This window comes from Toxorhynchites rutilus, chromosome 1 (assembly GCF_029784135.1).
Source record: "Toxorhynchites rutilus septentrionalis strain SRP chromosome 1, ASM2978413v1, whole genome shotgun sequence".
NCBI classification, from domain to species: domain Eukaryota; kingdom Metazoa; phylum Arthropoda; class Insecta; order Diptera; family Culicidae; genus Toxorhynchites; species Toxorhynchites rutilus.
The window spans coordinates 113,781,939-113,803,042 of record NC_073744.1 but is presented as its reverse complement, the minus strand read 5'-3'; the positions used below and the strand labels follow the sequence as shown (position 1 = coordinate 113,803,042).

Here is a 21,104-nt window from a genome sequence, read left to right as displayed (position 1 = left end):
TAGCAGTTGTTCATATCACAGAGATGTACTTTGTCGTTCTTACCGTTAATCTCATCATCGTGAAACTGAATGAATGAAGCATAAAATTTATCACTTTTATACCCAGCTAATTTGTGCTGATCCCAGTGGTAACCCATGGATGCTAATGGATATGAAAGAAGATAGCTCAAATTTCACGTCAGCTTTCGTGTCCCATTCATGAGGGATGTTGTTGGGATGTTACTTTCTATATTATATAAATAGACAGAAATGAATTGAGATCATTCGATTCACACGGTATCGTCTTTGACTATACTGAAAGAAATGTGTGGACTCACTCAGTACAATACTTTGAGTTTCTGCTTATTTTGTTCATATACGAAGATTGACGCTTTTTGTGTTTATAAGGGCGATTTTTGCATTAGATAGATGTATCCTTCCAAACTATTTTCCAATATTCTATCCTGTTTTCCTACATCGGCTTTAGTTAGCAGAGGAGATAGCCGGCCATTTCTTCCAAATCCATTTACAATCATGCTGACAACTAATCCAATTAGGATCGATACTTAGAAATAGGTTTTATTCTGAGTAATGGATTTGATGTAAAAAAGATGTTAAGTAGTCACATTTTCATGAGAAAAAAAAATCTGGCGGGCTTTGGATCTTCCAAGATCTGACCATCTGTGTAGGCATAGTATCTCGAGTCACATACTTCAACTTCCGCTTGATAATTCCCCTCTATATTTCGATTTGGCGAAATTGGAAGGCAATTCGGTAGATTAATATCCTTTTTTTGATGAAATCCACATCGAGCTTTTTTCGACAAAAAAAAACCCTGGTCAGAACAGGTAAAAAGCTTTGCGCAATTGAAAGATTTATTTATTGAATAATCAAAGGGCAAACACTTCTGGAAATGATGGATGAATGGAAAAACGTTTTGGCGAGTCATAGATAATAGGTAAAATGAATCATCGAACTTTTTTTTTCATACATACATTTATTGAATCTTCCATTATGTGGAAATAACATACATTTAGTTCTAACATAATAAAGTATTACGTTTGTTGTTAATTCTTACAGTTAAAATTTCACATGTGTGCTGGAGCACAACACTAACGTTTGACCACGTTCATATAATTAAGGTTTTTTTCTTCAGACGTGTTACCATAGGTTGACCGAGTCGCCTTGCTAGTGGATTTGGATGATTCTTCACCTTTTCCGCATATTTCCTCCTCGTTTTATGAAGTTCTTCTTTAACCGTCACCATCCCTAAGTCTCGATGTATGACACTATTGCGGATGTACCAAGGGGCGCCAGTAATTTGTCTTAGCAGTTTATTTTGTACTCTTTCGATGATTTCGATATTACTTGCTGAAGCTGTTTGCCATAGTTGACAGCCGTAATGCCAAATAGGTTTCAGCATGGATTTGTATAGAAGTAGTTTGAACTCTAGTTTTAATTTCGACTTCCTCCCGATTAGCCAATGTATTTGTTTTGCTCGCATCTTCAATTGCGTTTTCTTCGCATCTAAAGGGTGTGTCACATCAAATTGCATCACGGAAAAAAACGCTGTAGAAATTCGCCCAGTAGACCGATCCTTTTGAAAATTTTAGACAGTAAAATAAAAACTATTAAACAATTTTTGGCATTTTCTTTTTATTCATACTTCGAGCCCACGCCCGTATGCTCGCACCTTCCTCTTTACCCCGTCCATAAGGTTCTGTACAACGTCAAGTTGTAGTTTTTTTTTTACAGAAATCCATTTTCTCTTAAAGTCCGCCTCCGATTTGACAACTTTTGGGTTCTTCCGAAGGGCCTGCTTCATAATCGCCCAATATTTCTCTATTGGGCGAAGCTCCAGCGCGTTGGGCGAGTTCATTTCCTTTGGCAGGAAGGTGACCCCGTTGGCTTCGTACCACTCCAACACGTCCTTTGAATAGTGGCACGAAGCGAGATCCGGCCAGAAGATGGTCGGGCCCTCGTGCTGCTTCAATAGTGGTGGTAAGCGCTTCTGTAGGCACTCCTTAAGGTAAACCTGCCCGTTTACCGTGCCGGTCATCACGAAGGGAACGCTCCGCTTTCCGCAAGAGCAGATCGCTTGCCACACCATGTATTTTTTGGCAAACTTGGATAGTTTCTGCTTGCGAATCTCCTCCGGAACGCTGAATTTGTCCTCTGCGGAGAAGAACAACAGGCCCGGCAGCTGACGAAAGTCCGCTTTGACGTAGGTTTCGTTGTCCATTACCAGGCAATGCGGCTTCGTCAGCATTTCGGTGTACAGCTTCCGGGCTCGCGTCTTCCCCACCATGTTTTGCCTTTCGTCGCGGTTAGGAACCTTGTATGTACGCAGGCCCTCCCGCTGCTTGGTCCGCTGGACGAATGAACTTGACAAATTCAGCTTATTGGCGACATCCCGGACCGAACTTGTCGGATCACGTCTAAACGGCTTAACTACGCGCTTGTGATCTTTTTCACTGACGGAGCATCCATTTTTGCCGTTCTTCACCTTCCGGTCGATGGTTAGGTTCTTGAAGTATCGTTTTAGTACTCTGCTGACCGTGGATTGGACGATTCCCAGCATCTTACCGATGTCCCGATGTGACAACTCCGGATTCTCGAAATGAGTGCGCAGAATTAATTCACGACGCTCCTTTTCGTTCGACGACATTTTTCCAAATTTACGAAAAATTGACAGTGAAGCATGGCCAACGTGATCTATACACTCTTATCTGATTATGAGCGAAAGCTGAAGATATAATTCCTAAAAATTAAATTTCTACAGCGTTTTTTCCGTGATGCAATTTGATGTGACACACCCTTTATGTATTTCTTCCAGGTTAGACGACGATCTAGATGTACACCAAGATATTTAATTTCATTCGATTGAGGTACTGCAGATCTATTGAACTTAATTTGTGGGCATGTGTTCTTATTAAGCGTGAACGTAACGTGGACACATTTTGTTTCATTTACTTTAATTCTCCATTTTTGAAGCCACTTTTCCACGACCGTTATGTGTTCCTGGAGATCCCGTGAAGCAATCGTTCTGTTTTTGTGACTGCTGAGAATAGCTGTGTCATCTGCGAATGTTGTAGTCATTAAGTTACGCGCGGTCGGGAGATCAGCTGTGTAGATGAGATAGAGAACTGGTCCAAGAACACTGCCCTGAGGAACGCCAGCATAAATTTCTTGCTCTGGTGATAGAGTTTGGTTATACCGAACATGAAACTTTCTTCCCAGTAGATAAGAACGCATAATTTCATATACTTGTGGTAGCATATTTTTAATTTTATAGAGCAGTCCTTCGTGCCAGACTTTATCGAAAGCTTGAGCTACATCAAGAAAAAGCGCTGAGCAGTATCCGCGGCCTTCATATACTTTACGAATTTCTTCTATCAATCGGTGCACTTGTTCAATAGTGCCATGTTTTGCTCGGAATCCGAATTGATGATTCGGGATTAATCTTTCAATCTCGGGCGCTGATTTTATCAGGATAATTTTTTCGAACACTTTTGAGAAGATTGGAAGGATGCTGATAGGTCTATAAGATTCCACTTTCTGTGCGTCTTTCCCTGGCTTAGGAATCATAATGATGGTCGAAATTTTCCATGCTTGTGGGAAATATCCTTTATGGGTCATTGCGTTGAAAATTCTCGTGAGATGTTTAATTGCTAGGTTAGGTAGTTCCTTGATCAAATATCCGTTGATGTGGTCGATACCGGGTGACTTTTTCACATTGATATGATTATTGATAACATGTCTCACCAGCCGATGTTTGATTTTCATTTTGTTTTGGTTTATAGCACCAGAAAATTCGAGCGTTTCTTGATTAGGTCCGTATTGATTCGGAGTGAAAACTTTTTGAAGATGGTTTGCAAAAGTTGCTGCTTTTTCATCGTCATTTCTGGCCCAATTACCAGAGGGCATTCTAAACGGCGGGACCTGTAACTGAGGTCATTTTAGATTCTTAGTTGCCTTCCATAGTGAGTAATTATTATTTTGATTATTCAGTTAAGTAATTATGGAATTTTTCATCTTTCTCGTCTTGTAATAGCTTTCTTAATTTACGTTGTACCACATTGAATTGGTTTTTAGATTCTGGCGATCGTTTGTTTTGCCAGATACGTCTTAGTCGTCGCTTTTCTGCAACTGCTGCTTTTATGTGGGAGGCAGTAATTTTTTTTTGTGTTTCTGAGGCTTCATAGGTGGGGTAGCTATTTTCGCAGCGTTCTTTATGAGTACACTGAGCTGGTTAACTGCTTCCTCGATATGATGTTCGTTATCCAGAGGTAGATCGAGAATGTTAGAGGAGATATATGTCTTATATTTTGTCCAATTCGTTGAAAAGTTAGTGAGATCAGATGACGTCTGCTTCACTTCCTTTTCTATGAAGTATTCCAGGAGTATTGGTGAGTGATCAGATGATAAATCCAAAAGAAGCTTCGATCGAATTCGTTTACTATTAATATTTTTTGTGACAGCGAAATCTAGCAGGTCCGGAAGTCGTGCGAGGTCCTCTGGCCAGTGTGTCGGTTCACCGCATGATGCAATGTCATAGCCAGAGTCAGTGATAACGTTGTATAATACGCGTCCACGAGTGGTAATCAGCCTTGATCCCCAAAAGGTGTGTTTTGCGTTAAAGTCACCAGCGACGATAAATCGGTGCCCTTGGAGTGAGAAGAAGTCTTTCAGTTCCTCTCCCGAAGGGTGGTGGTTCGGTGAAGAGTAGAGTGCTGGTAATACTATTTTCTCAGATTTATTCTCGATGCACACAGCCGCTGCTTGGATATTTAGAGTACTGTGACGTGCCATAAATAGTATGGAATATCTCGTTTGATGAGGACCGCAGCCCCACCTCTTGCTGACCCGTGCGGGTGATTTGTACCATAGAAATCATATCCCGTAACTCTGATGTTGTAGTAATCCGTCAGATGAGTTTCATTGATAAGAAAAACGTCAATGTCGTGTTGGTTCAAGAATAGTTTAATTTCATTCAAATGGTTATGTATCCCGTTTGCATTCCAATAGCAGATTTACAAAAAAATTATTTTGAACATTGCAATTTTTGGATGAGAAGTTGCTGGCTGCGCAACATTTCATGCATCATTGTTTGCATTGATGTCATGAGTTGCATAATTGAACCCATAAATACTTGTAATTGGTCCGCGGGAGGAATTATTGGTGTTGAAGGTTGGGAGAGTAGAGCATCCCTATACGATGTGCTAGGTGTAGGCGTGAAACCAGGAGGTTGGGGTTTCGGGTGTGTGGCTGAATTTACCGTTGGTTGCAGGGTTGGCTGATAGTTTGCAGTCCTGCTAGTTGCAGCTTTTTGTCGAGATTCTTGCAGTTTTTTCTTTAATGTTGTATATACAGGGCACCCCCTGTAGTTTGCAGTGTGGTTTCCACCGCAGTTGCTGCATTTTTTTGCTTCTGTTGCTGTTCTTGAGACTGGGCATTTTTTTGTCTCATGAATGCCACTGCAGACTACACAGACTGCTGGAAGGTTGCAATAACCTTTGGTATGCCCGTATTCTTGGCAGTTGTGACATTGCACAGGGCCAGTCCGTTTGTGCGGCTCTTCGAACGTCACTACACGATTTAAAACGCGGGTGACTTTATAAATTGGATGCACTTCATCCGGTTTCAATTTCCTCGTTGATGACTCTAGTTCTACTCTATAGAGCTGCTGTGGTTTTTTTAGTCGGTTCAACATATTAGTAACCGAAGCCACCTCAAAACCTTTATCGGTTAGAACGTCTTTTATATCATCGGGTAAAACACCCTGTTCTATGCCTTTCAGCACCACAGTGAGACCTTTCCAAGCTTTTAAGCGGTAGGTATAATAGAGAGTTTTTTCCTTCTCTAACGCGTTCACAATTTTGCGATAATCGGCAATCGTATTGCACTGCACTTTTAGCTTGAGCTTGAGCTTGGGTAGACTGTACACTTCGTAGTTGCTCTCCGTGATTGACTTGAACCAACCAAATTGCACAAAGAACACACAGAATGACGCTTGGGACTAGCAAATCATTCTCGTTGTGCAATTTTCGGTGATTCGAGCTTTAAACGGTCAATAACGACGCCGGCCACGTCCTTACAGTTACCAGGGGAAGGGAAGGAATGTTAGTATGATATTCGCCGCCCGAAGGCCAGAAGGGTTCGGTTTACCACCTGACGCAGGTAAATCGGTGCGGGCTTTGATTCTACAGTTTTTTGCTGTGCACTTTCGTCGTTCACCGGAGCAAGGGCATCGAACCTATTCCTCAGAGGGATAACTGTGTTGGCTGTAGTGTTTGTTTTTTTTGGCTGCGTTGCCAGTGTTTGCACTATTGGGACTCATTTTTCTTTTAAAATAGTGATCTATCCCTGTTTGCACTTTTTTATCGTCTGTTGGTTTCTTCACATTTAAGATGAAATTACTATTTTCCGGCGATTTGTTCAAAGCGGGCTCACTTTCAGCGCGGGTTAACGAGTTTTCTACCGCATCCCTTTTTTTCGTCGGCGTTCTGGAAATGCCACATTTTACAAACGGATTGATTTGTTCTCCGTTCATTTCACTACGATGATACTTCGTCCTTCTCACTCTCTACTAACACTCTTGAAGGAGCGCCAGAAGCGAGCGCAAAATAAAGTGCGAACGCGTACACTATCGCAACGAACGAACTTGCCACGGGCTTGAGGGGTGAAAGAAAGACTGGACTGCTCAGCTCAATAGCCAAGCAGCGAATCCTATCGAACATTTGTTCACCCAATAGTTTGATCCACCATCTGCTATTTCAAAAATCGACGATCATCATAAGCCGTTACTTTTAAAACTTGACGTCCATTCGTCTGGCCAGATCCGCCCACCCGGTGTTCCAGCAGCTCGCAGTGAGTATGACTTTACACGGTGTGATTTTAACGCTATCAACGAGCGAATCGGCTCGTTGAATTGGACAGAGCTTCTTGACCTCTCTGACATTGATGAAGCAGTCTCTGCCTTCTACGACAACATATTATATCGAATAATTCACCGTTCCTGTTAAAAGATGTAAGCCTTCCCTAAATTTCACACAACCATGGAGGAATTCCGAACTCCGTAATCTGCGTAACCGTCTGCGAAAAGCTCGGAAACGTTATTTCCGCTCCAAAACAGCTGCAAATAAATCTGCTGTACAGTTGGCTGAAGCCGAGTATAGTGGTTTACATGAACTTAGCTTTCGGCAGTACATTGACAATGTGCAGAGTAGTTTCAAGATAAATACATCATCTTTCTGGAATTTCGTAAATTCCCGAAAAGGCTCAGCACGTATTCCAGTGGACGTTACATACTGTATTTAACGTCCGGAATTCTTTGCGGAATTCTTCCGAACCATTTACGAAGTCGATCAGGCTCCAACTCCGCAGGAATACATCGATAACTTGCCGAGTTTTGATATTCGTCTACAGCAAGTCACTTTCAGCCACGACGATATTCTCGACGCCCTCTCTTCTGTTGACGCCTCGAAAGGTCCTGGTCCGGATCGAATTCCACCTTCTTTCATTAGGAATTGTGCTGCATCATTGACCACCCCTGTGAAGTTTATTTTCAATCGATCACTTCTTGAAGGCGTCTTTCCTGAGTCATGGAAGCTAGCATCCGTAACCACGATCTTCAAATCTGGAAACATTCACAGCGTGGAAAACTACCGTCCAATCTCGATACTGGACTGTTTGACGAAAGTCCTGGAAAGACTGCTACACGATAAGCTGTACACGGCAGTCCGATCGTTAATCTCAGAATTTCAGCACGGGTTTATGAAGAAAGGCTCCACCATTACTAATCTGATGACCTTCACTAACACTCTGGTTGGTGCCATCGAGAAGTGTCGACAAGTTGATGCCGTGTATATCGACTTCTCCAAGGCGTTCGACAAAGTTCCGCATGGTCTAGCTATCACAAAACTGAGCCGCCTCGGTCTTCCTTCGTGGATTGTTCGCTGGATAGAATCGTACCTTTCGTCCAGGAAAGCTTTCGTGAAGGTTCACGATGCCACATCGAATGCGTTTCACCTATCGTCCGGGGTTCCTCAGGGTAGTCACCTTGGTCCTCTCATCATTTTCTTTTTAAACGATGTATGTGACCACCTAAGCTGCTGCAAGCTCTTGTATACAGATGACCTAAAACTCTACCGAATTATCAAGACATTTCAAGATCTTGGGCTACTTTTCGACAGGAAATTGAGATTCAGCGAGCACATATCGATAACAGTCACTAAAGCAAACTCCATGCTTGGCTTCCTGAGAAAAAATACAGCGCAATTTGACGACGTACATGCCATGAAGTCACTGTACTGTTCTCTGATTCGCAGCGTGCTAGAGTATGGAGTGCAAATATGGGCCCCGTATCATAGTGTGCACGTAACACGTATCGAAAAAATTCAGAAACTTTTCATAAGAAATGCGTTACGGCGGCTCCCATGGACAAATCCCGACAATCTACCGCCATACGAACATCGATGCGCGCTCATCGGACTTCAAACTCTGTCGAGCCGGCGTAGTTTTCTGCAAAGAGTGTTCATCTATGACGTACTAAGCAACAACATCGACTGCGGCAGCATACTGCAAAATATAAATATTCACGTTCCGAACCGCCAACTCCGAAGCATTTCCTTTCTCAGAGTTCAAGGAAACCGTACTACATACGGATATAACAATTCGCTAGATAGATGCTGTGGGCTTTTTAACGATGTGCACGATATTTTTTTTACGAATTCAGTGTTTGACCATACGGAAGCAACTCATAATGAATGATTCCACCGAATACACAGTACAACATTCCAGGCCATTAGTTCTGGTTTGACCACCGTTTGAGCTGCTTCACCATGCTTTGACCACGATTGTTTTCGCACAATAGAGTCGTATGTGATCCATTTCTCATCCGTTTAAGAAATGGGTCGATTTCATTCCATTTAGCCGACGCTTCGCAGATGAAAATTCAATTCATCATGTTTTTTGGTCTTAACTGTTGTGACACCCAGACATCGAGCTTCTTATTGAGTCCAGCTTTGCGCAAATGATTTAAAACAGACTATAAAGATTTTTAGCTTAGTGCACAAATAATGCACCCCCCAACAATTGAAAAGAACGATCGACTGCGGCATTCGTGAACAAATAATTTTATAACGCTGCCTTCATCAATGTGATTTCTTTGATATGGTTAAATATCCATTAAACCATATCAAACAATCCATATTCTTCACTATCAAATCCACAGTCAATGGCACCCATCTGTATCGAATTATCATCGATACTTCGATTTTCGCTAAATGCTTCTTTTAAGTTCGGCTGCAGTAACGGAATGGAATTGAAAGAGAACAGCATAATGTATAGGCGTGTGAGCGTAACCATCCTCATCTCACATCATCAAATAACAATTGAATGGATTTCCGCCAGCTTATATACAGATTTGTGTGATCTCAATAGCCTATTTTTAAAGCAATTTTTAAGCTATAGAAACAAGTTTTCGGATATTGATCATATAAATCTTGGACATTTTGTCTTTCGAATGAAATGATTATCATACCACTCCGTTCATCCGGCAAAGATTTATTAACGTTCACAACCTTGCCCTCCAAGCGTTACGCTCTCGTTTAGTGATCTCATCCAGGTTTCTGCATTCGACTACTATTTCTTGGGACAGAGCTCTAACTTACGCTGTTTCTCCCAACGATTTCACAATAAGTTCTTCAAAGGCCTCGCTTTTAATCGTTGGGTCCTTTTTCAATTCGAAAAGCATTTTACCTTTTTGGGTGCGTTTCGCTCTGGCCACGTTTTTTCCGAGATTTTTCAGGGACAGATCTTGTTTTACCTTCCGAAGAATCTCGGCATAGGTCGCAGTGCCCGCTGCAGCCACAATCAGAGCATCTGGCTTTGACCTCGCTTGCCTAGGCTTTGGTTTGTCTTTCTTCTTTTTCTTTCTTTCAACTTTTTGCCACTCATTCATCTCTACATTCCTACCTCTTCGATTTCCCTCCCGATTTCTGTGGAATTTGTTTGAAAACTCATATTTGTTGTTGGGTTCCAGCTCCGGGCCGCTATCTCCGCTCGTTGTACATAGTCGCTATAAGTGATCCTATGGTTATCTATGCAAGCAGTGAGGCCATGCAAGGGTTGACACGGTCCGTCCTGGGGACCGTGTTTAGAGCCGGATCAGCGTAACTCAGGAATGTAACATCTGAGCCTAGTACCTAGTGCCAAAGGCTAGACGAGCATCGAACGTTATTGCCGGGACGAGGGCAACCGCACTATTATCCCACACGCCGGAACAGGATAGCACGACTATCAGTCTTTAGTGTCGAATGTAAATCATTTTCTTATCATGTCCGTTTTCTGTGTCGTATCAGTATGTCGTAATCAGGATCTTACTGGCGTGAATCCTGATTTGCCAGACACATCTTTCGGTGCTCCACGGCAGAATGATGCTCTTGTTGTCAGAACTGGGTATGCCACACACCTATCACGCCCTAAAATACTCATGATACGCTACCTTGGTTTTCATTGAAAAGACACGTTTCTTGTTCTTGAAAGGTTCAAAATATTGTATTGAAAGTAATGGGTTTTAAAGGTTGCACACATTAAAATCTTTCAGGCAATTTATGAATGCCTATCCAGAAAATATCTTGTTTTTTTAATATCTTGTTTGTTTAATCATTCTTGCACATTTTCATAAAAATTGGAGTGCTGCTAAACGAGTGGATATCCCACAGTCGAAAGCCGCATGCAGTAGTTAATCCTCGTTGTGTAGCTGATCAGATTACACCTCGCTGATCACAGAAAAAACACAACACTGTATTCCTTCCAATGCGATCCGACCTTGCGGTTGATGTAGCAGGTTAGCCAGAGACAAAATGTGATCTTTTTGCTACTTAATCTGTCGTGTAAAATAAAATCGTGTTTTCCGCATTTTATGCGATTGTAGATATACACAATGTTTACTTTGATCGGTATTTTATACGATTGTGATTCTATACAACTTTATACTTGACTTACAGTATGCCGAGTTATATGATTTAATGTTTGCTGGGTTTTCATCCTAGGTCACGATGCAGAATCAGCTTTCTTTTGTATCTGGAAAGTAAATTTCCGAAAATTCTGTCTACCGATTTATTGTTGTCAGTTGAGTTTATTTTCTAACACTCATGTTCGACCATCATATATCGAAGATTGGTGTTTTCAGATATTGAATCTTTTGATGTTGGTATATATTTTTTAATTTTCTTAAGAAGGTATAATTTTTCCCTATGAAGATTATTGATTTTACAACTTTATCAAATATCGTATTGGTGCTTTGATTATTTTACAAAAAAGATGGTTATTAAATGATGGTTAAAACGCCCTTATGAAAAGTGAGATCATTAGAATTGATCATATGACCAGAAAATGTAATTGAAAAAATTCTTCTTTTATTTTTATCAATTAAGTAACATAAAATATATCATGAAACAAATCTAGAATTGAATATACGCGTTATTCTATTATTTCCTTGGTTTTTGAAAATAAGAAAATATACAAGAATGCTCACGTGGACAATAACGGGAGGGGTTAGTCAATGTTCACGCCTGCCACGGAATTGTAATAAAATCATCAAGATTCATCATCTCTTTCAACAAGACGAATAAATATTGAAAGTCACTAACTAATCTCTGGTGGGAAGGAATTTAAAGCATGGATTTCCAAATAAATCATAGTACAATATGGCAGCCCCTCCGCTCTACGGGGAGCTCCATAACTCGAGAAATAATCAAGAAAATGGAACCAAATTTGGCAAGTAGAGGTTTTAGGGGACAATAAATGTTTCTATGATGGATCGCACTCCTCACCAGGGTTGCCATAATAAAATTTGTGTTTTTGGTTTCAAAAAATCTTTTTATATGATTTTTTTCTCAGAAAATCTGTATCGAAGTCTGTATTAACTCTTAGCGGTTGTTTGTTTGCTCTCAGCCGCCACAGCAAAGAAGTATATTAATATATAATTCATTTTTCTAAACGAGTTTTAATGTCTTGCGAACTTATTCACGAACCAAAATGGTGGTACTATGAATAATAGATAACGGTACCCAGTATAAACAAAAGTTGCATATGCTTGAGGAAAGGACTGTGTAGAATTCAAGAGCATTGTTGTGTATGTTCAAACAGAAAGGAAAAAGGCGAAAGACACCAAACTAATTATTTTTGTGATACATGCGAAAGATATCACTCGAAGAAGCATTATATTAAATATTTTTAGACATAAAGATAAAAACATTGTTTTGTAAATACTTATCAGAAGTTTGAAGAAAATAAAGGAATCTTGTTCATCTTTCATGATTTCACAAAGTTATACATCCCTGCTTTATGAAGTAAAAAAAAATTCTGCATAACTCGAGTACTAATCAAGCAAATGGAGTCAAAGTTGGCATGAGAGGGCTTTGGGTACGAGAAATGTTTCTTTGATGGTTTGACATATCTCCCCCTGAAAGGGGGAGGGCTTCCATACAAACAAAACACAAATTTCAGCGTAACTCGAGAATCAATAAAGCAAATGGAACCAAAATTGGAATGAGAGGATTTAAGAGTACAAGAAATGCAATGCATTTCTTTTGGAAGGAGAAGGAGGGTCCCATAAAAATATTACACATATTTCAACCAACCATATTAACAACTAAACATGATAATTGAAAATTTTCGAAAAAACTCTGACGGAAAATAGGACAATTCGGAAAATTGAATTCCCAAATGTTCTACAATTACATCTTGATGAGCGTTTTTAGTCCATTTTATGTTTGCGTTTACGAAAGTGATCTTTGTTCGAAAGTGGAAATGGATTTTCAGGTAAAAAATCGCACTCCTATATCATCTTACTATATACAGTGTCGAAAAATTACGACCACTGATCAAGAAAAAAAGAAGGTGACAAAATTTTGAGAAGAAATAATCCAATCCAGTGCCTCAATCTGCTAATGACTTTTTTACATTGTTCGAAGAAATTTATAACATTAAAATTCAAGACCGGTTCCTCGTTTCGACTGTTTCGAGTGTTGTTTCGACCGATTTTTGAATAAATTTGATTGTGGTATTTGTGCTTTTCGGTTCCTTATTTGTTATGTAAACAAGAAGCATGTGAGCTTTTAACTGGACGCCCAAGGAAAACGACCGCGAAGGATGACTCTGCCATAAAGCGAGCCCCCAAGAAAGATTCCTTCAAGGCATCGAAAAAGATCCGGGACGAGGATCCAAGCTTGTTGGTACTCCATCCCGGTCACCATGTGCCAGAAACAGGTGGAATCCAAGCCGAACCGGGTGCCTGAAGTGATGCGTAACAAAGGTTGCACGATCAAGAACTAACCCTAGCAGCTTTTCAGGGTATGAATTTTCTTGTTTTTATTTTCTACCATGAATTTTAAAACCGATCTTAATTTTTGTCACGTCATTTTAGTTGTTAAGTATGCATTTTTTTAATGAATGACTATTTTTTTAACTACAGATGTTATAAATTTTCTCGAAAAATGCAAATAAATTATTATAATTGATGCACTGGATTGGATCATTTTTTCTCAAAGTTTTGTCACTTCACTTGAGCAGCAGTCTTAATGTTTTATCCGACACTGTAAATAAAAATGAATCGCCAAATGTGTTGGTAAGCGCAAAACTCGAGAAAGGAATAGCCCGATTTGAACATTTTACATTTTATTATATTTTCTGAATGAAACACCTATTCCATGTGATGGAGAAACATGTTATTTGCAAGTAATTGAAAAATCTTGAAGGAGAATTGTGTCTAAAATTGTAAAGGGTCAATTAGAGGATCAGTCAATGAATCGTTTGCAATTGGATCCATGAACGTTCGTTTATTAAAAAAACGTGAATGTTTGAAAGTATTGACTACAAAAAAAAAAAATTGGGAGGGACGAAGTCAGCCGAGTCAGCTAGTTACAAATATGTTTTCTTTATACTCATAATACGGTACAAATTGATAAAAAGAGGGGGCAATCCAAAATGGTCGAAAATACGATACGGTTCAAAACGGTACGTTTAGTCAGCTTACCTAACTAATATCGTGATTGAAAAAATGCCGCTGGAAGACACACTGAAAAAATCAACATATTTGATTGAAAATATTAGTCTGAAAGTTTAGCTCATTGCGATCGCTTTATTCCAAATGACGATATGAGGATTCAAACCGAATAAGTTCTCCACTGCCGCGATACAGAAATACTCGCGGATCGTCAAGCTCTTGCCATGTATAAGCTGTCCACTGTCCACAATTGCGAAGCACATAATGTAATACATTTTTCCAAGTACTTATTTCGAAGATTTGTGTCCACATGGGCACATGGGTATCACATATACACGCTATGGCAAACAAAAGCACCTAATCAGCGACACATTATACGCCCCCACGGGAAGAGGTGGAAAACACAGAAAGCAGCTTATTGTCCGTTGTTTCATTCGAACTTTATTTTTAACTAAAACAAAACATGAACAGTTCTACTATTATGGTACACTCATGCTTGATTGACGGCTGCCAAAGGTATCGATTTTCGCATCTTATTTCTTCATCGATCAACAAATACTAATACACTGGCGCGATACGGTAACTAATTTCACCATGCATTGTTAACATTGTGGTATGCCCTTGACTAGATTTAGGTTTAAGCTTTCCGTTTTGACTTTGCTCCGACGGAGCAAATGGGTGGGATAGAACATATCTCTACGAGGTATATTTATCATCATCATTCAAGTGGTCCAAACTGTCCACACTTATATTAATATTGATGGGTTTTTCCAAGTCCAATAGCTCGGATGGCGACTTATCCGTTTTGTCAAGTTCGTGATCGGCATCGTTCAGGTTGAAGTTATGAATATCTAGGCTAAGATGAGACTTCTCATCGTGATGACAATTGATAGCCATGGAATTTTGCGATTGAGATGGTTGATTGTGATGAGACTGAAAGTTAATCTGGGCCTCAGTGTGGTTCAGTAAAGTTTGATCCAAGTTAAACAAAGATTCGTTCCTCAAGCTGTCCATGTTGAACTGATCGACATTCAGGAATTTCATTTCATCATCATAAACGGAACTCGATGAAGGCGGAGATGAGTTTGCCAAACTGTTGATATTCATAAAGTGTACTCCACTGTTCACTGACGATGCTGATGGACAGTCTGTTGATGATACCGACGGACCACCCGATGTGTTACAGATGTTATTCACATCTGTGACTGTGCTTGGGAACGAGGAATTATGTTTCCCATGTGTGCTTGTAGTGGGGAAGCAATTCCATTCGAATGTCAGATTGCCACCACGACCATCGGGAGGGTTTATGAGGTCGAAATTGAGGTTCAGAAATAGATTAGGGGACAGCCTTCCTGGTGACATCTGACCAAGGGAAGTCTTTGGGTCCGAGTCGAAGCCAGGCACTTGACTAGTGTTTTCCTGCAAATTCATCGTCATATTTGTCATACTGATGTTTTGCGAAACATTATCGTAGTTTGCATTTGTAGGGATCTCATCCGAGACTATTCGCGAAGCTACGGACATATTTCCACTATTGCACATTCCGCCTTCGGCCTCACCATCATCCCGATTATTGTCCTTCTCACATTTCCTCCATTTTGCGCGTCGATTTTGAAACCACACTTGAACCCGTGCTTCAGTCAGTTCGATTCTAACCGCTAGCTCCTCCCGAAAGAATACATCCGGGTAATGGGTCCTTTGGAATGCGCGTTCCAATTCCTGTAACTGTAGTGAATTGAATGTGGTCCTGTGGATCGATCGAACCTCGTTTAATTTTATGATTAAACTGCGAAATATCTGCTAAGTGCCCTACCGATATCTTCGCTGTTTTCGTTTCATGCTATGTGCGGGTGGCGGCCAGAATGTGACTGACCATCGGACTGGCGGATATTTGGAGAAAAAAAAACAAATGCAGGTGTAGCCCTAGAATAGGCTATACATAGCGTCGTTTCTAAGGATTCCTCGCTGCAGACTATATATCGCTGGTGTTAATTCCACAACCGAACAGCGTACTTAGTCAAAGGCTCTTGCTGTTGTTAGGGTGCAACATAGAATTTCGGTGTTTTCCTCGTTTTAATTTTTTTTTTGTAAATGACTTGACTTATTTCATTTTATCTCAAAATTTAATCCAAATGCACATTTAATTTATTGAATTTACTCGCAGCTTTTTCAAATTTTATTCCAGAAAGTTTGGCATTAGTATTCTTCGCATTCATAGTGCTGGAGTACTGTAAATTAAATCGCACATTTATTTTAGAATTTATTTTGCATGATTGTTTATTCTATCTCGTGTGTTTCAGATACCAGTACCTCACTGGTACTGGATATGATAATTTTTTTTTGAATTCAAATTTATTTTTCATCAACAAAACTACTTAAAAAAGTGAATATTGGGTGATCACTTATTAAAACCACTCTTCTGTATTCTAAAAATAAGTCAAGTATTCTAATCTGTCAGCAGTCCAGTTCAAGTTTTTTTCTTCGAGTTATTCTGTTGTGTTACAGTATCAGAGCTAAGTATTATTATTTCGTCTCAAAGTTCGTTTAGTCTAAACGGGTCCACGTGTATCCTGATACTGCAAAAGGTTCCCTACGTTGTTAATGTTCGACAATTGGAAAAACCAATTAACGTTTTTTTAGTATCCGCAGAACTTTACAGATGCTACAAGAATGCGAAACTGACGGTTAGCTGGATCATCTGTTCTGACCTCTACGAGGCCAATCAATCTGCTGGAAATGAGTTACTGTGCAAGTTGTACAGAGTATATAAAATACCTAACTTAAAATTAATGCTAGTTCCCTGAATCGAAGTATTGTTCTCCGATAAACTAAATTCCCTGAAACGATATACGCAAGCTGCTGATGCTGGATGCTGGATGCAAAACCGTTCGAGTTTTGTTGATGGAGTGGGCACGGTTAATTTATGTTGTTTAAACTATTGCGTTCGATCCGTTCAATTGCTGACACGGAGCTATTCCGTGTGAAAGAACATCAAACGATATTGTGGTTTCGTTGATGGTACCGATGATGATATCGTGTTTGATAACTTATAAACCCTGCTTCGATGTTTAAATTGATGGAGACGTGGATGAACCCGAAATCGATCCGAACACGTGATTATTCATGGAAGCGATAAATTCAAAGATGGCCGACTCAATTCTGTGCGCGTTCTCGAATGTCAAAGGCTACTAAAAAGTTTTCCAGATTCACTCAGACAATATGTTCCATCTCACTCCGTTAGGATTACTTTTCAAGCGACCACACTTCCTACACCCAAAGTTAATTTTTAGCACATGTTCTGGCATCCCGATTTATCACATTAAATGAGCTGAAAGAGAACATAAAATGTTCTACTCCCCAATACATGTGTATCATTTGTATAGTATATATGCTAGAGCCAATGTGAGGGAGCAAAACAGGAGACACATTTAAATGAAAGCATATGAAAGCTTTCCGTATAGTTTGCCAAATACACGGCCCAGATAGAGAATGATATATTCTCGTTCACCTTCCAACTTCATTTTATGATGAGGTGTAATATTATCACGATCCTTTGAAATAGCGCTGGCAGCTATATGGATAGCGTGGTCGTGTAAAGCAATTTTGCATTCCAGCCGGCCTTGGTTCGATTCCCATTGACGTCGTATGGACTTTTTTTTGGCACAATCCCAAATGAAAAGAGAAAAGAAAACAGAAAGAGATGTCTGCTCGCATACATACAAACCGTTTTATGCTTTTAAAACAGCTCATTATTTGCGCATTTGACTCTCATGCACAGGAAATGTCATCTTTTCTGCCAAAAATGAAATGTTAATGCTCGAAATTGAACATGTGCTTATTCAGATTTGAATTGTCACTGCTAAGGTAATGAAGGCTTGTGAAAGGTGCAAAAAGTTTAACCACAGCAATATAATGTATAACAACAAGGCAAAGTGCGGCCGATGTGGGGGAACTCATGATGAAACAATTTGTCAGTTTCTGAAAGACGCCTGTTCACTTGCAATTAGAGTGCCAAGTGATCTTCGAATTTCCAAACGAGACTTTCTTAAAAATATTTTTCTCACGAAAAACAATATCAGCTTAATCGGACTTCATTTATTAGTGCCGCACAGCCTGCAAAGTTTGATCGAAAATCACCCAAAAGAGTAGTATATGAAATCGAGGGTTGAAAAAATATTAATCCAAATCTTCAAATTGCATAAAACGTCAAGATTTAATGTTATCCCGATTTTTTTTTGTCAAGTTAGATTACGTCTAGATGGCACCTCTTGCAAAAATCTACGTGACTACCACAAAGCACCATCTTTCAATAGATACGTGTCAAAATTCGACAGCAATCGTGAAGCAAATTTTGTTTTTGTGAAAAAATGGAAAAATCAGAAATCAATGAAAACGATGGAAAAATTGCAGGATTTGGGCTTCCAATTGCTTCCGCATCCACCGTATTCTCCAGATTTGGTCCCCAGAGATTTTTTTTCTGTTCGCAGACCTGAACAGAATGCTCGCTGGTAAGAAATTTAAGACCAATGATGAAGTGATTACCGAAACTGAGGCCTATTTTGGAAAAACCGAAAGAGTACTATAAAAATGGTATCGAAAAGAAATCGCTATAATCGCTGTATCGCCCTCGAAGGCAATTATGTTGAATAATAAAATTGAATTTTGCAAAAAAAAAGTTTCACTGTGTTATCTTATAAACTTTTCAGTCGAACTGTTACATGGTTTAGAGATAGAGGATGCTATATTTTTTATATTTTTTCTTCAAAACTCTGTCTTTTTACATAACGTATCCAAAAATCACAGAGATTTTTTTTTTGTTTCTGAGTTATGATTTTTCAAAGTTAACATGCATTCGTTGCACAGGTAGTTCAACTCCTTTATAAGGCCCTGGAGACTAGGCAAGAAAGCGACTCAAATTCAGTTGAACATAATCCATACACGAGGAAGAACACATATTTACCATTGATAACATCATAAACTATTGAATCAGTTGAAAAAAATAGTGTCAATATAGTGAACATTGCCCGTCTAGTGTAGAGGCACTAATTTTGGACGTTTTTCCGAGCTCTAAACAAATAAAATAAAGAATATTTTTACTATCTATTATTTCACTATTCGTAACAATACAGCAATAACTAAACCAGAAAAAATATTAGAAATAAGAATAGGAGGAGGTTAAAAAAAGTTGAACACTGATGGCAATATGTTTGCGGCTTTCTTGTAAGCTTTATCGCAGGTAGAAAATAAAACAGAACAATTAGAGTAGATGATCTTGGTTTGTCCAATTATGGGTGTATTCACGCAACTAGTAAATGCAAATCGATTTTTCTTCCTGAAAATCACATATAATCAAGACGAGTTTGGGTTTGTTGAAAAGCCCTAAGTCTCTAGTTTCTTATTCATAAGGCGTTGAAATTATTCAAATATTTATGTTTTTTAACAATTTTCCTCAAAGAAAAATTATGATCATGGTTTGACCACCTCTGATAATGGATTGTCCAGAAAATGATCATGGTTTGTCCAGCTTAAGAAATCACAATTTTTGACTGAACAAATTCGAATTTGTTGCATTTATCATTGCTTGAGTTTCATTCATTCATAATTTAGGCTTTCTTCAGAATATTGCCTTTTCTTGGGCATTTTAGAAATGTTCACCTCAACACAATCAACACAGAAAAACCTTACTTCTGCTATGCGCGAAGCACACCATAAACAAACGTAAACAAACTGTAGCGCGCCAAGCGGTTGCCATAGAAATCATGTGGAAAAAACAACATTAGTGAATTGGACAACTCATGATCAGAATTTAGGTCATCGAAATGCATTAATTACATGGTTTAGCCAAGTAAATCTAATGCAAATGGCGTGGAACCATGATGTTTACAATATTTGTAAGTGTTATAATCCAGAAATGGTCTGAATACGTGCCAAATAATCATCTGGTGATTCATTGAAAGTTGACATTGCAAATCCATGCAATTGAGGGAACTTTCATTTCCATCGAAATGTGTTCCCTAACACAGCCATCAAAACCAAGATGGCTCACACGTTTGTTCATATTGTTTGTTCATATTGTTTACTTACACAGAAAATATGTTGAGTTCAATTGAATTCGAAAATTGTTCCATTCAATCAATAATTCAATCAATACAAACAAATGATTACTAAGCCAACGGTAGTCCCACGTCCACCTTGCAGTTATATCATAGATATAACACACCCATTTTTGTGATTTTTGACGTAGGACTACGTCTAATCGTTCAATATAGGGGCCCATTTCAATATTTCGGTGTGAAAAAGTGTTCAGTTTTTGAACGTTAATTAAGAATTAATGAATGGATTTTGGTTCCAAATACACACATTAAGAGGAAATATCCTCAGCAATTGTTTATATGCTATACATTACGGGTTTTCAGCTCATATAAAGTTCAAATTGATGAAAGAAACCCCTACCTTCCCACACATTTTGTCTGCGGTCCCGCAGTAAACAGCTATTCATTACAAGCAACCATATGTACGGACGAAACGTATGGACGTATGGTTTGTGCGTTACTCATGTGTTATCATGTGTCGTTTTAATTTGAGCGATATTGGATGGTTTTGCATAATGCCGATTTCGGTCATGTGCTCCATAAAATGTGCTGACTCGCACTGTATAGAAGAGAGCGGTGATTGTGCTTGCCTTCATTCTATCGTCGGCCGCTATCTTGAGATTGATTTTCAGCATAAGAGATATCGATGCATTTGCAGGCGATTGCAATTGATCTGGAATTTGGAACACACCTTTATCTCTGCTGTCATTATAAAACTGCGTACTTCATGATCTTGAAAATCCAAGATGGCGGATTACATATTTTCTCTAAACCCCATTTATATGGGTATCAAATGAAGGACTTAACTAGTAGAACACAGTTATTCATGAGGAATGAAAATTAATGCAAAATTTGGATTTGCATTTGATTGTTGCTCTTCCCCTACAGCGCATGCACCGAGTAGAATCCAAAATACATACCTCCCTTATTTGTTAAATTGTTTACTTGTTTTACTCTATTCACTTTTTATGCTCTAGTCTAAAAAAAATCTGAATAAATTTCCTATATAGAGGGGTGGC

General features: G+C 39.2%; 2 protein-coding genes across 4 annotated transcripts in view; both read right to left on the bottom strand.

The window, feature by feature from the left end:
• The window catches only part of LOC129761262 (neuropathy target esterase sws), a 69,080-nt gene that overhangs the window by 206 nt on the left and 47,770 nt on the right, over nucleotides 1–21,104 (bottom strand). The window contains exon 11 of the mRNA XM_055759081.1: nucleotides 44–142. Coding sequence (XP_055615056.1) covers nucleotides 44–142 — 99 coding nt within the window. The remainder of the gene's footprint in view (nucleotides 1–43; nucleotides 143–21,104) is intronic.
• LOC129761456 (RNA-directed DNA polymerase from mobile element jockey) lies at nucleotides 102–15,958 on the bottom strand. 3 transcript variants are annotated; one of them, XM_055759245.1, is made up of 3 exons: nucleotides 15,807–15,958; nucleotides 14,024–15,740; nucleotides 102–226 (listed from the first exon to the last, which is right to left on the bottom strand). In XM_055759245.1, exons 1-2 carry the CDS (start codon nucleotides 15,830–15,832, stop codon nucleotides 14,690–14,692), a joined length of 1,077 nt encoding a protein of 358 aa, XP_055615220.1. In that variant the 5' UTR covers nucleotides 15,833–15,958; the 3' UTR covers nucleotides 102–226; nucleotides 14,024–14,689. The 3 variants fall into 2 exon arrangements, with proteins under 3 accessions (XP_055615220.1, XP_055615174.1, XP_055615271.1); XM_055759199.1 differs by lacking the exon at nucleotides 15,807–15,958 and having other exon boundaries at nucleotides 151–11,067; nucleotides 14,024–14,687.

Coding starts and splice junctions, on each gene's coding strand:
- LOC129761456 (XM_055759199.1), bottom strand. CDS start 3,906: ATGCCCTCTGGTAATTGGGCCAGAAATGACGATGAAAAAGCAGCAACT.